The sequence below is a fragment of the Miniopterus schreibersii genome, assembly GCF_964146895.1.
Source record: "Miniopterus schreibersii genome assembly, chromosome: 20".
Lineage (NCBI taxonomy): Eukaryota > Metazoa > Chordata > Mammalia > Chiroptera > Miniopteridae > Miniopterus > Miniopterus schreibersii.
In genome coordinates, this window is record NC_138122.1 from 26,931,840 (window position 1) to 26,944,660 (window position 12,821).

Consider the following 12,821-nt stretch of genomic DNA (forward strand, 5'->3'; position numbering starts at 1 on the left):
CCTCTCTACGGCTTCAGTGAAGTGTGTGTTTTGTGTGTGTTTTTTCAATTCTCACCCGAGGGTATTTTTTCCATTGCTTTTTGGAGAGAGTGGAAGGGGGGGAGAGAGACATCGACGTGAGACAGACACACCGATGGGCTGCCTCCCGCGCCACCTGGACCAGGGTGGGGGTCGAGCCTGCAACCCAGGCGCATGCCCTTGGCCGGAATCGAACCCGGGACCTTTCAGTCCACCGGCCGACCCTCTGACCACACCGGCCAGGACTGAAGTACAGTATATATATTTTTTTGGTAATGTGTGTGGCTGCCTCCTGTGCCCCGTCAGGTAGGGGGACGCATGACATTGGTCCCACTGGGGTAGGTTAGTGGCGGGTCGAGTACCTAAAAAAGCTAAGGGGAAACCACGCGCGCAAAAAGCGGCAACAAAGGCCACGTAACGTTGTCCGGTGGCGCTGGTGGTTTCACCCGTCAGCATTTCCTAATGGGGGCTGGTCTTCCCGGGGCCCCTTTATCGGCGTTTGTCACGAATTAGTGCCCAGGGTCCCTTTAGTTCAAGTCCCCCGATTCCGCTTGTCCGGGCGGCTGGGAAGCGGGACCCCCCCCCCGGGTCCCCAGCTTTCACTGTGGGCTCCGCTCTGCTTTTCCCGCTGACGCCTCTCGGGGTCCCCGCCCCCCAAGGTCTCCAACCGCTGCGACTCCGTGTTCGTGAACGGCAAGGAGATGAAGGGCAGGCTGGACACGACCGTGAGCTTCACTCACCAGCACTTCACCGCCCAGCTGGAGGTGACCGTGTGGGCGCCCCGGCTGCCCCTGCAGATCGAGATCTCGGACACGGAGCTGAGCCAGGTCAAGGGCTGGCGGGTCCCGGTGGCCCCCAGCAGGAGGTGAGGGGCGGGGGGGACGGCGGGGCCTGGGCCGGGCCTGGCCGGAGGCGAAGGGACCCCGCGGAGACCCTCCCTGTGACAGAGTCGGGACTGAAAATAAAAGGGGGGCAATTTTTCAGCTTTGTTTTGATTTTCGGTCGATCCTCACGGGAGGATGGTTTCTCTATTGATATTTAGAGAGAGAGGGAGGGAAACAGCCATTGGTTGCCTCCTGCAAGCTCCCCAACCAGGGCCGGGAGCGAACCTGCAACCCAGGTACATGCCCTTTGGCAAGACTCGAACCCGGGACCCTTCAGCCAGGGCTGGGCTCAGTGTGTTTTCAGTGCTCTGCCCCTGGGCCCCCTGAAACCCCCGTCAGCGGGGATCGTCCCCCGTCTCTTCGGAAACCCACCGTGAGGTGCCGCCGGGAAATCCTCCTGGAGCTTCCTCCGTGGTCCCCAGACCCTCCCTGAAACCCGTTTGAAGGAGGCGAGGTTGGGAGTCCGGGGGAGCTTGTTCCCAGCCGCAGAGCAGCCGCCCCGAACCCCGACTTCTTTGTGGGGAGCACGTCCCTGGGCCAGTTGGCCCTGAACAGGGGGAGGGCGCGCGCAGAGGGGACCGCGGCCGGGCCTGGGCCGCGCCCCTCGGGGCCCGGGGTGACGCTGCGGTTGGCCCGCGCCCAGGCCCGCGCGGGACAGCGAGGAGGAGGAGGAGGAGGAGCGGCGGGGCCGGGGCTGCGCCCTGCAGTACCAGCACGCCCTGCTGCGCGTGCTCACCCAGTTCGCGGCCGAGGCGCCGGGCGCGGGGCAGCCGAGCTACCTGCTGGGCCCCGACTGGCAGTTCGACATCACCGACCTCGTGGCGGATTTCCTGAAGGTGGAGGAGCCGCGCGTGGCCCAGCTGCGGGACGGCCGGACCCTGGCGGGCCGGGAGCCGGGCATCACCACCGTCCAGGTAGGGGCGCCGCCCCCTCGCCGCCCGCCCGCCCCGTCGGGGGGTGAGCGTCCCCAGGGCGCCGCTGTGCCTGGGCGAGTTCGAGTGCGGCCCCCGGGGAGCCACAGCTGCAGGTGCACGCGCCAGTTTTAATCATCGGGAACCGAATCAGGTTTTGCGTTTTGGAGGGGTTTAGGGAAAACGCCGAATTTCTCTTCCCCGGGCTAAGTTAGACACGCGCTGTGCGCAGCCTTCCCCTCCCGGGGGCGGGCTTTCTGTGCACGGCCCGGAGAACGCGGTAGGGCCTGCGAGGGCCGGTTTTATTTCCCGAACCCGGAGGGCCCACCGTTTGGCTACAGTATCCCCCGCACAGGAGACAAAAAAGTATTAAGAACATGTATTTGCTTTAAAAATACTAAAAAAATCGACAGTTAAAGGCTCTCCACTCTATTGTAGTAATAGTAACACGATTTTCTAGCCAATTTTGAGGGATACATTATGCAGAAATGGTGCAGCAGGTTTTTTTAAGAAATCTTTACTCAAGAACATTTTTTTAATTGCTTTTTAGAGAGAGTGGAAGGGAGAGAGAGACATGGATTGGCTGCCCCCTGCCCACGGGCCGACCAGGCCGGGGTCAGGCCTGCACCGAGGCACGTGCCCTTGGCCAGAGCCGAACCCGGGGCCCTTCCGTCCAGGGGCCGACGCTCTAACCACTGAGCCAAACCGGCCAGCGTGGTGCAGCATAGTTTTAATAAAAATTTTATTTTATTTTAATTTTTAAAAAATATATCTTTATTGGTTTCAGAGAGAGGAAGGGAGAGGGAGAGAGAGAAACATCGGTGATGAGAGTCATGGATCGGCTGCCTCCTGCAGGCCCCCGACTGGGGTTCGAGCCTGCACCCCGGGCCTGTGCCCTGACCGGGAACCGAACCCCGATCGTCTGGCTCCTAGGTCGACGCTCAACCGCTGAGCCGCGCCGGCCGGGCTAATAAAAATTTTAAATGTTGCTGCTCACAGGTCCTCTCAGGTGTTGCCCTGAGTTTCACCTCACTTCTGCCATTTCGCCCCTCAGTAGTCGTCGTCGGGAAAGTGTCACTCTTGGGCCAAAGCCTAGTGCCAGGGTGGGCGCTGGGTCACTGTTGCCTTTAAAATCAATCACGCTCTTCCCGGGAAATGCACCGCTGTTATCACGGCAGGAATCGGGGGAGAAAGTGGCCGCGGTGGTGGGTGTGGGGTCCTCAGGCGGCAGGTGGAGGGAGCAGAGGCCCAGCCCCTGGTCCCCTAGGAGCCTTCAGTTAGCGGAGGCCTGGGGGACACTCGGGGGCTCGCACGGTGCGCGGAGCCGAGGCCGCAGCTCCCCCGCTCCCTGTGCAGGTCCTCTCGCCTCTCTCGGACTCCATCCTGGCTGAGAAGACCGTGACGGTCCTGGAGGACCGCGTCACCATCGCGGACCTGGGCGTGCAGCTGGTGGCCGGCCTGTCTCTTTCTCTGCAGCCTCACCGGGCCGACCGGCGGGCCCTCGTCGCCACGGCGGCCGCCCAGGATGTCCTCCAGGCCCCGCGGCAGGTGAGACCCCGGAGCCCTTCCGTCCCCGGTCAGCTGAGCCCACTCTCTGTCCTCACGTCCCGCGGGGAGGCCGGTGCAGCCCTCGGAGCTGGGACTGTGGGTTCTCGGAGCTTCCGCCCGATGGCGGCTCCGTCTCCAAGTGCTCAGGGCCTCAGACACGTTCCTCGTGTGTACGTTTCTGTTTTGTTGTTGTTGTTAATCTTCACCGGAGGATATTGTTTCCATTGATTTTTATTTTTTTATTTTATTTTTTAAAAAAATATATCTTTATTGATTTCAGAGAGAGGAAAGGAGATGGGAAGAGAGAGAGAGAAACATCCATGATGAGAGAGTCATTGATCGAGCCCGCAACCCGGGCATGTGCCCTGACCGGGAATCGAACCCCGATCGCCTGGATCCCAGGTCGACGCTCAGCCGCTGAGCCACGCCCGGCCGGGCTCCATTGATTTTTAGAGAGAGTGGAAGGGAGGGGGGGAGAGAGACATCGATGGGCTGCCTCCTGCCTGCGCCCTGACTGGGGCCAGGGATCGAGCCTGCACCCCAGGTACGTGCCCTTGACCGGCAATCGAACCTGAGACCCTTTGGTGCTCGGGCCGGCGTTCTAACCACTGAGCCACACCGGCCAGGGCTCCCTCCATCCTTAAACTGTCACACGTCAGTGACGAGGGCACACGGCCCTCTGAGCGTCGTGGGGCGTCCTCCCTGGGCTCCTCCGGCCAACGCCTGCGTTTCGCTCCATCCGCGTCGGCCTGATGAAGGTCGAGGGGATTCTATCTGCGGCAGGAGGCAGGCGCGTTGCACCCGAGTGCGACTCGGGTGAATCGCCTGATCTTTCCGGGTGTTTTCAGAAAGGCCCGCGTCCAGGCCTGCGGTAGGTCAGGGCTCACTCCTGCGCTTGTTTGCGTTGAGCGCGTGCTCCTGGCGTCGGCGGGCGATCGTCTGCGACCGAACCCTCTTCCGGGCCTGCCGAGAGCTGTTCAAAGCGACAGAAACGTAGTCGTTTTCTCGCTTAGCGTGCGTGTTTATGGGACGTTGCGCAGGAAACCGCATTGGCGTTGGCAGGTCCTGAGGAGCCCGATGATAACGCGGCGCTCTGGTCTCGTTTCCCGCAGGAGGCCATCGTCAGCTCTTGGATTCTGTTCAGCGACGGTTCGGTGACGCCCTTGGACATTTACGACCCCAAGGACTACTCCGTCTCGGTCTCCTCGCTGGATGAGATGGTGGCGTCCGTCCAGGCCAACCTTCAGCCCAAGTGGCCGGTCGTGGCTGCGGAGGGCGAGGGCCAGGGGCCCTTGATCAAACTTGAGGTGATGATCAGCGAAGCTTGTCAGAAGACCAAGAGGAAGAGCGTCCTGGCCGTGGGCAAGGGAAACGTCAAGGTCAAGTTCGACCCAAGCCTTGACCTACGCCGAGGAGGCGCCAACGACATCGAGGGCGCCAGCCGGGGGTACAGAGGCCACCTGAGCAACTCCGTGGAGCGCGAGGGAAGCCGCGAGAGGGCGGTTCAGGAGTGGCCCCAGCGCGGCGCCCCCGTGGGCCGGGGCGGAGGCGCGGACGCGAGCACAACCCCGCCGTCCCCCGCGGAGAGGAAGGACGGGAGACCACTCAGGGGCGGCGGCCCCGACGCCTTCACCAGCTCCCCGGCTCAGGGGGGGTCGCCCGGGCCCAGCCACCCCGGCGAGCTCGCGGCCGCCTCCCGGGGGCTCACCGACCTGGAGATCGGCATGTACGCGCTGCTCTGCGTCTTCTGCCTGGCCATCCTGGTCTTCCTGATCAACTGCGTGGCGTTCGCCTGGAAGTACCGGCACAAGAGGCTGGCGGGGAGCGAGCAGGGCGGCATCCCGCACTCGCACGACTGGGTGTGGCTGGGGAACGAGGTGGAGCTGCTGGAGAACCCGGCGGACCTCACCCTGCCCTCCGAGGACTGCCCCGCGGCGCTGGACCCGGCCCTGCCCTTCGAGGAGAGGAACTTCCTGCTCAACGGCGGCTCCCGGGCCGCGTTCCGCGGCCAGCTGCTCCGGCCCCCGGACTACGTCTACGAGAAGGAAATGAAAGACCGGCCCCTGACGCCCTCGGGCCCCAAGAGGAAGCGGGTGAAGTTCACGTCCTACACCACCATCCTCCCCGAGGACGGCGGCCCCTACACCAACGCCATCCTGTTCGACGGCGAGGAGGGCATCCAGTGGGTGTGCGAGGACGCGGGGCTGGCGGCCGAGCAGGACTTCAGGGACTACGTGGAGCGACTGCAGGACGCGATGTGAACTCCTTTCTGACGTTTGTAGTCACCTTTATGCCTTCTGTTTTTCGCAAAGTGGGGCGGTGAGGTCGACGAGCGATGGGGGGGGGGGCGACGTGGCCAAGCTGAGTTTGGGGGGGCCCGGGGGGCGGGGGATCCCACCCCGAGCAGGTGCAGGGGCCTGAGCCGGGAAGCGTCTCGAGAGAGAGGCGAAGGCGGGTTTCCCCGGGGCCCCGTCCAGCTCCGTCCGGGGAGGGCGAACCCGGCCCGCAGGCAGTTCGCCGCCTCGTGACCCGCGGGGCCCTGTGGACGCGGGAAAGACCCGGCGTTGGTTTTCCTGCTCCCAGACCTTCTAAAGCACAGCGGACCTTCCTCGCCCTCGGCCTGGGCCCGGACACACGTGAAAGATGCTGAATGTGGCCGCCCTTTGCGACCCGCGCCGCGCGTTCGTGTTTCTTTGCGTTCGCAGCCGCTTCCTCCGGCCTCTGCCGTTCTTTTGGAAACACGGAGAAAGGCCCTTTTGTTTTCCTCTGAGATCTGTCCCATCTTCATGTGTTTCACTCACGCCACGCGCTTCCCTGTCCGGGTTGCGTCTTGTTTTCGGGTTCCCTCCCCCGTCCCCCACGCTTTGTGCCCTTGGGGGCGACCTCGCAGGAGCGGCCCCTCGCTCGTCCCGCCTCCCTTTCGTCGTCGAAGTCTCTTGTATCGGACAGGGACCCGGGACTCTGCCTAAAATAGGGCTCTACTGTGCGGGGGGGGGGGGCATTTCTTTACAGTTTTCTACGCGAAGCTCAAACACTTGGCAGAAGAGGTGTGATCCGCAAACATCTTATTTTATCTTCTGCGTGTTGGAGCCTCACGGGGAGCCCCCAGAGTCCATTTCTGGGGCAAAAAAAGATCTGGAAATAGCTGTATTTATACAATCGCTCTGTGGCCAACACAGTTTATGAGCCAAACTGAAATCTAAGTGTAAACTTGATAGATACGGAAAGGAAATTGCATAGGAAAGACCTTCGGATTAAACCTTCCATTTTACCAGAACAACAGAAGTTTTTTTTAAAAAGTAGGATGTTTTAACTGAGCAATATGTAGAAATCCATCCTTACGGTGACCCCCCGCCCCCCCCAATACCCCCAGTCATGCTTCCGGCGGAGATAAAACCTACGCAGGGTGCGTTCCGATGGAGGAAAGCAATGGATTTCCCCCCAAATTCATAAACATAAATGACCATTTCAGAGCTCAGGAAGCAGCTAGGAGGATAAACCGGAGTCATTGGAAAATCCAGGGGGCGAGAGAAAGAGCGCGATTCCTGCATAATCTTTAAGTAAAAATGTTTTCCAAAGAGCATCGCGAATTGTCTGAAGCAGACCAAGAGTTTCAGGCTAGGAGACCATGACGATGACTGTATTTAGGAAGGTGGGTCGGGACACTGGGCTGGGACGCCGCGCTCCCGGCTTTCCTGAGCCACGGGCGTCGGAGGGACGGAAGTTGAGAGGCCCGAGTAGCAGGCGCCTGCGGGAGGCCCTGGGGGCAGCTGGCTGACCAGGCCCGGGCCTCGTGTTGAGAGTGGCGGCGAGGAACTGACGCTGGGGGCTGGAGAATGAAGCCGGGGGGCCCGGTGCTGGCTGTTTGCAGAGATGCTGACCCCTCGCGGGCCAGCTGCTCGGGTGGCGAGGGGCGCGGCCCTGCTCCTCCGGGGGACAGAGGGAGGGCCCGAGAGGCCACGCGCTCATGGGAACCGCCAGAGCCCTGCTGCTCCGTGGGGCATTTGCCCCTTTCTCCCGCTGGCATCTTTAGCACCCCGGAAATGCTGGGAATTTCATTTCTGAATCTGAGGACCCCCAACAGATACAGGGGTGAGTCTGTCACAGACACAGGCTGGTCCAGGGAGGAGGCTTTGGGGGGGGTGATTGTCACATCGTTAAGGAGCCTCCAACTGAGAGCGTTTCCTGTGGTCGAGTCCTTGACGTGGCCCTGGGAGCAACGTGGGGGGATCAGGACCCGGGGGGCTTCTCAGCTGAGCAGGAAGCTGACGGCCACCTGGGGGTGACGCCTGAGGTCGGCGAGTCACCCCGAGTGGTCACCTTCTTGGCTTGTGCTGAAACTCAGATGGTATAAAATAAAGGTCAAGTGCAAGGTCACGGAGGAGGGGGTCCCTTTACCATAGGATACACGTGTATACGCACATGTACATGTGTGTGCCCACGAGTGCGTGTGAACAGTGAGGAGCCGGAGAACAGCGCTTAGGGGGAATCAGCCCACAGTGACGGTCACCTGGCGTGGGCTCTGCACGGAAGTTCGCTGAAGTCCTTTCTCTCTAAACACTCCCCGTTGATGAGAAGCCGTGGGTCACACCTGCTTGTTTACCAACTGCTCAATTGAAAAGGAATAGGAAACAAATACCCCAAAATATTTAAACAGGGATGGGGCATGACATCAGTTATTAAGCCTCGAAGGACAGCGACTTGAGGGCTGTGCATCTGCCTGGATTTTCCAGGTTTTCACGGCCGAGGGACCCAAACGATTGGGGTTGATAACCCGAAAGAAACAAACGTTGGCGGAGTCCCTGCCTCGCCCACGAGGTCTGGATGCTGAGACTCCCCCGGGCGGATGAGGGGTTCGAACCCCGAGTCCTACGGGAAGGTGGGGGTGGTCCAGATGCTCCCCAAGGCCTAGGTGACCTGGACAGCGGAGGTGTGACACCACAGTGTCCAGGGCCCATAGGTGTCCCTTTCCGGGACAGCCCACGAGCATGGAGTTGGAGAGACAGCGAGAAGAGAAGACGCTGGGAGGACGTCCCCTGGCGAACCTCAGAAAGCTCCGTGCGCCCCAAGGGAAGGAGCCCTCGACCTCCCAGCTGTTTTGTCTCACGTTCCGGCCAGCGTGGGTTCCCCAACGTCAACAACCCTTCAACCCCGGGCAGAGTTTCTGTTCACAAATAGCGATGCAGGGAAACGTGGATCAATGTCTGTCCGTCGCCACACCTGTGGGCGAAGCATCGCGCACCTTGCTGATGTCTACGCTTCAGCATGTCTGACTCTGTGAGTTTCATCAGCAGTGTCGCCCCCTTTTAGAATGGCGTCCTCAATGTTGGGGTGCTGGGCCCACAGCCCGGCCTCTGTCTGTCAGCAGGGAGCCCTCTGTCTGCCATCCGCGGCCACAGAGAGTGGCTTTGTCTGGGTCCCCCGTGTCGTCGGTCCCACTGGGTTTTCCACTCTAATCATCTCAAAAATGTTCTCCATTCTCCATCCTGGTCTCTGTCTGTGACATCACAGGTGGTTTACAAACCCAGCAGCTGTCCCCGCCGCCAATATCATGCACATGTGATATGACCCATGTCCCCTGTCGAGCAAAGGGGCCGTGGTGGCAGAGTTATATGCTGACACACGGAGAGCAGGTATTTTTGTATGTATTATAGGCAATATACTGGGACACCCAGAGGCGTGTTGGCATAAATACATTTTTAAATAACAGCATGCAGACCTGTAGCTTCTAAATGTACAGTCGTCCCTCTCAGTGTCTCACCTGATGGTGGGAAAACGCTGGGACCCAACATCGCCAGATGCGTGGAATCGGGGACGTGGCCGGAGAGGGCGTGGCTCACGTGGCATTGTTGCTGGAACCCGCCAGAGCATTTTAATCTTACTGGTCATGACTTTTGGATTTTTTTTTTTCCCTTTTCAGAAATAAAGTGACTTCGTTTTCCAGCATAAAGCTATATTCTAACCACAGGGTAATGCGTCATTTTTAACTGGAAATAAACATTTAAACTTCTTCCCTTGTTTCCTTGTTTCCCCCGCGTGCTTCCTTTCCAATCCCAGCATCTGTATGATTTGACTACATTTATCTGTTTTTTTTGGTGTTTTTTTTTTTTCTTTTTTTCTTTTTAGCTGGAGATTTTAATTCCTTTGGCCATAAATGGAAACCAAAAGTCAATGTTTCTCAAAAGTCCCCAACAACCTTTACCATGGACGCACGTCTCATGTGGTCGCCTATCCCTGGGGGACCCTGCCTCCCCTCCCCACAGCCCTGAGCGAGGCTGCTGCTTCCAGGTCCCTGGAGGGGGTGTGGGGGGCACAGGGCTGCAGTCACAAGCCTTGGACTTGAACCCCGGGACCCCTGGGCCGGGAGGAACCGCTGGGCCATCCCCGTTCTGCATGAGGGATACAGAAGAAAACTAGGAATCAGACTGAGGGTCAGACCGGCCTCAGTGGGGGACAGCTAGGAGCCGGTGGGGGTACAGACAGCCCAGCTCTGGGGCCCAAACGCTGACAGCTGTTTTAAGACTCCAAGATCCTTTTGATGGTGGGAAACACACTGGCACTGGAACGACAGAGGGCGGGACCCTGTTACTCACAGAGCCTGGCAGAGCAGCTGCCGGGCGGGGCCACGCGGGGTTGCACCTGGGGACAGGTGACAGCAGGCTGGGGCTGGGGCTGGGGGGCTCACAGAGGCCGAGAAGGGCTTGATGGGTTAGCTGGGGCTGTGGGCTCCCTGGGGACGGGACACTTGAATAATTCTCAGGCTCTTGGGCCCAGGGGCTGCCTCGGGGTGTCTGGGGCCTGGCCCTCAGGGAATGGTCGGTGCGACCTTGCGAGCTGCTTAAGAAAGGGCGCGGGCCTGATAGCATTTAAAATAGGTCAAGAGAGTATTTAAAATAGGTCAAGATAGCATTTAAAATAGGTCAAGATAGCATTTAAAATAGGTCGATAGTATTTTAAAAAAACCCACCAAAATCAAGCCAACAAACTCTGTGACACGGCGACTTGGGGGAACCCCGCTGTGCGCTCGAGGGTCCCGCTGAGCAGGTCGCGTCCTCTGTTTCCCGGGAGACGGGCAGCGGCTCAGAAGGTCGGGATGATGATTGAAAGGTGGGCCAGCCCTTGGTCCCGCCCCCTTCGCCGGGGGTGTTCTCGTGAGACCATCCTCCTGTGGGCGCTCGGCGCCGCACCGTGTTCTCGCGAGACCCTTCTCCTGTGGGCGCTCGGCGCCGCACCGTGTTCTCGCGAGACCGCCCGGCGGCTGAGCGCACCTGCTGCGCGGCCGGCGACCAGGTGTTTCCCGCCGTCGCTGTTCCGACGCCGTCGCCGCTGGAGACGCCCGTGGTCAGCTCCACGCCGCGTGCACAGCCGGCTGCCGGCGCCCGTGAGTCCCGCTCGTGGGTCGTGGGTGCGGGAGGCGGCGGAAGCCGAGGAGCGGGGCGGGCGGGGCGCGGAGTCCCCTGGGTCGCCCCCCATGGGCGCGGTTCCCTCTCCGCTCCTCGGGCCTCGGCCGCCGCCCGGCCCCGCGGGCCCCCCCCCCCGTTAAGCTCCTGCTGCCCCGCTTGGCTCGGTTTCCACTCCCCGAAGGACTCGGCAGACGCAGATGGGCACAGGGTCAGGACACGCGACACCGAGCCAGGGCTGACCTTGACACGACCTTGGGATGACCTTGGGATGACCTTGGGCCCCTGGACCCAGGCTCTTCCTGTGTCTGCGGCTGAGGGGACCAGGAGTAATCTGGCCAGGGCATGGTGGGGAGACACCCGCCCATTGGCGACTGTCCCCAAGTCCTTGGCCCAGGGGCTGCAGCTCCGGTGCTCGGGGAGTGGGATGGAGGTTGCTGACACCTTTCAGACCCTTCCCCACATCTTTGAATTCCTGTAGGGTGATGCACCGTCACCCTCACTCACATTTTCGGGAAGGTGACATGCCTCAGCTCCAGTAGTGGCCCCTCCCTCCCATCTCCTCAGTGCAAGTCCCAGGATGACCTGCTGACATTTTGGGGAGAAATCACCCTCTGTCGCCCTAGTGAGTAGAGCTGAGTTTTTCTGCCAGCCCAGGGGCAGCCAGCACTGTCCTCTCCTGGGCACCCCCACCCCCATCCTCTCCTGGGCACCCCCACCCCCGTCCTCTCCTGGGCACCCCCACCCCCATCCTCTCCAGGGCACCCACACCCCCATCCTCCCCAGGGCACCCACACCCCCACCCTCTCCTGGGCACCCCCACCCTCTCCAGGGCACCCACACCCCTTTCCTCTCAGGGGCTCCCACACTCCGAGCTGGCCTGGCTGGAGGAAACATCCGGCTCACTGACTGGCCTGGCTGTGTAATCAGGACGGTAGCCTCAGGCAGACCCATGGAGCTGCCGGGTTTCAAAATAAAATAGGACAAGCAGTAGAGAGTGTCTGGAACCCCTCCCTGAGGTGAGGAGGGGGCAGCCAGGTACAGGGTGGAGGCTCAGGAGGGACCCAGGGACCCCGGAGGCGCTGAGTCAGGGGCAGGAGATTGGTCCATGTCTGGGGGACAGCGTCTTAACTACATAACTGAGGCTTCTTAGTACCAGAGAGAAAAACACCTGCTCCAGGACAAGCCGACGGGCAGAAACACGTGTCTTTTGGTCCCGAAAATCAGATAAACATCTGAAGTTCCAGGCGATCACTGAACAGAATGGCCCATCCATCCTTCGGGGCATAATCTGTCGCTGCATCTCATTTGACAAACCTGAGGCCATTATCTCTCTGGTCCAGGCTTTCGTGATGGTCGCAGGATGATTTTTTGTTACTGCGTTGCATCTGGAGAGAGAAACTTTTCAGCAGGTATTATTAAAAGGCTTTTAATCCATGAAAGTGTAACCAGCTCGAGTGGGTTGAAAGCGCCCGGGCTCCTGTACTGAGGATACACGCGGCGTCTTTAATAACCGCCGTTTGCTCTAATAAAGATTCCAGATCAAAGCTGATGAATCAGGTGGTTTGTTTTTGTTTTTTTTTAATTCTGTTTCTGCCGACCACTCCAGGCGTTCATAACCTGCTTTATTGCTCTCTCCTCCTCCGAGAACTGGAGGAAGGGATGTTCTCTTAGCTCCGAAGCCCCTCCAGCGTCTGAGCAGAATTCTCTTTTTCCTCCACAAATAAGAGTGTGTTTAGCCGAATCCCGCAGGAGTGCCGTGGGGGGTTGTGGGAAACAGGAAATCTCCGTTCCCGGGGCCTCTGCGTGGTCGGAGGCCCCTGCTCGGGGGACAGCTGCCTTTCCACGCGGTGCCTTTCTTAGCCGTTTGTGTGCAGAAAGATGACATCAAACAATTTCACGTGCATTTTCCTTCCCAGGAGGAACATTTGGGCTACTCCTGCCTCATTGGCTTTACAGAAAGGGACTCATGTAAAAATTTGCTGAAATGAAATGATGATGGTGATGATGGTGATGATGGTGGTGATGGTGATGACAGCAATTGCTGATTATTCATCCGA

The 12,821-nt window shown here is 59.9% G+C and overlaps 1 protein-coding gene across 2 annotated transcripts in view; it reads left to right on the forward strand.

Annotated features, from left to right (window-relative positions):
- The window catches only part of TMEM132B (transmembrane protein 132B), a gene marked incomplete at its 5' end in the record, with an annotated part of 80,799 nt that extends 71,424 nt beyond the window's left edge, over positions 1 to 9,375 (forward strand). For both annotated transcript variants that reach the window (XM_081123239.1, XM_081123240.1), the window contains 4 exons: positions 678 to 883; positions 1,546 to 1,816; positions 3,170 to 3,361; positions 4,474 to 9,375. In XM_081123239.1, the coding sequence (XP_080979365.1) occupies positions 678 to 883; positions 1,546 to 1,816; positions 3,170 to 3,361; positions 4,474 to 5,622 (1,818 nt within the window). In that variant the 3' untranslated portion in view covers positions 5,623 to 9,375. The remainder of the gene's footprint in view (positions 1 to 677; positions 884 to 1,545; positions 1,817 to 3,169; positions 3,362 to 4,473) is intronic.
- Positions 9,376 to 12,821: the final 3,446 nt, after the last annotated feature.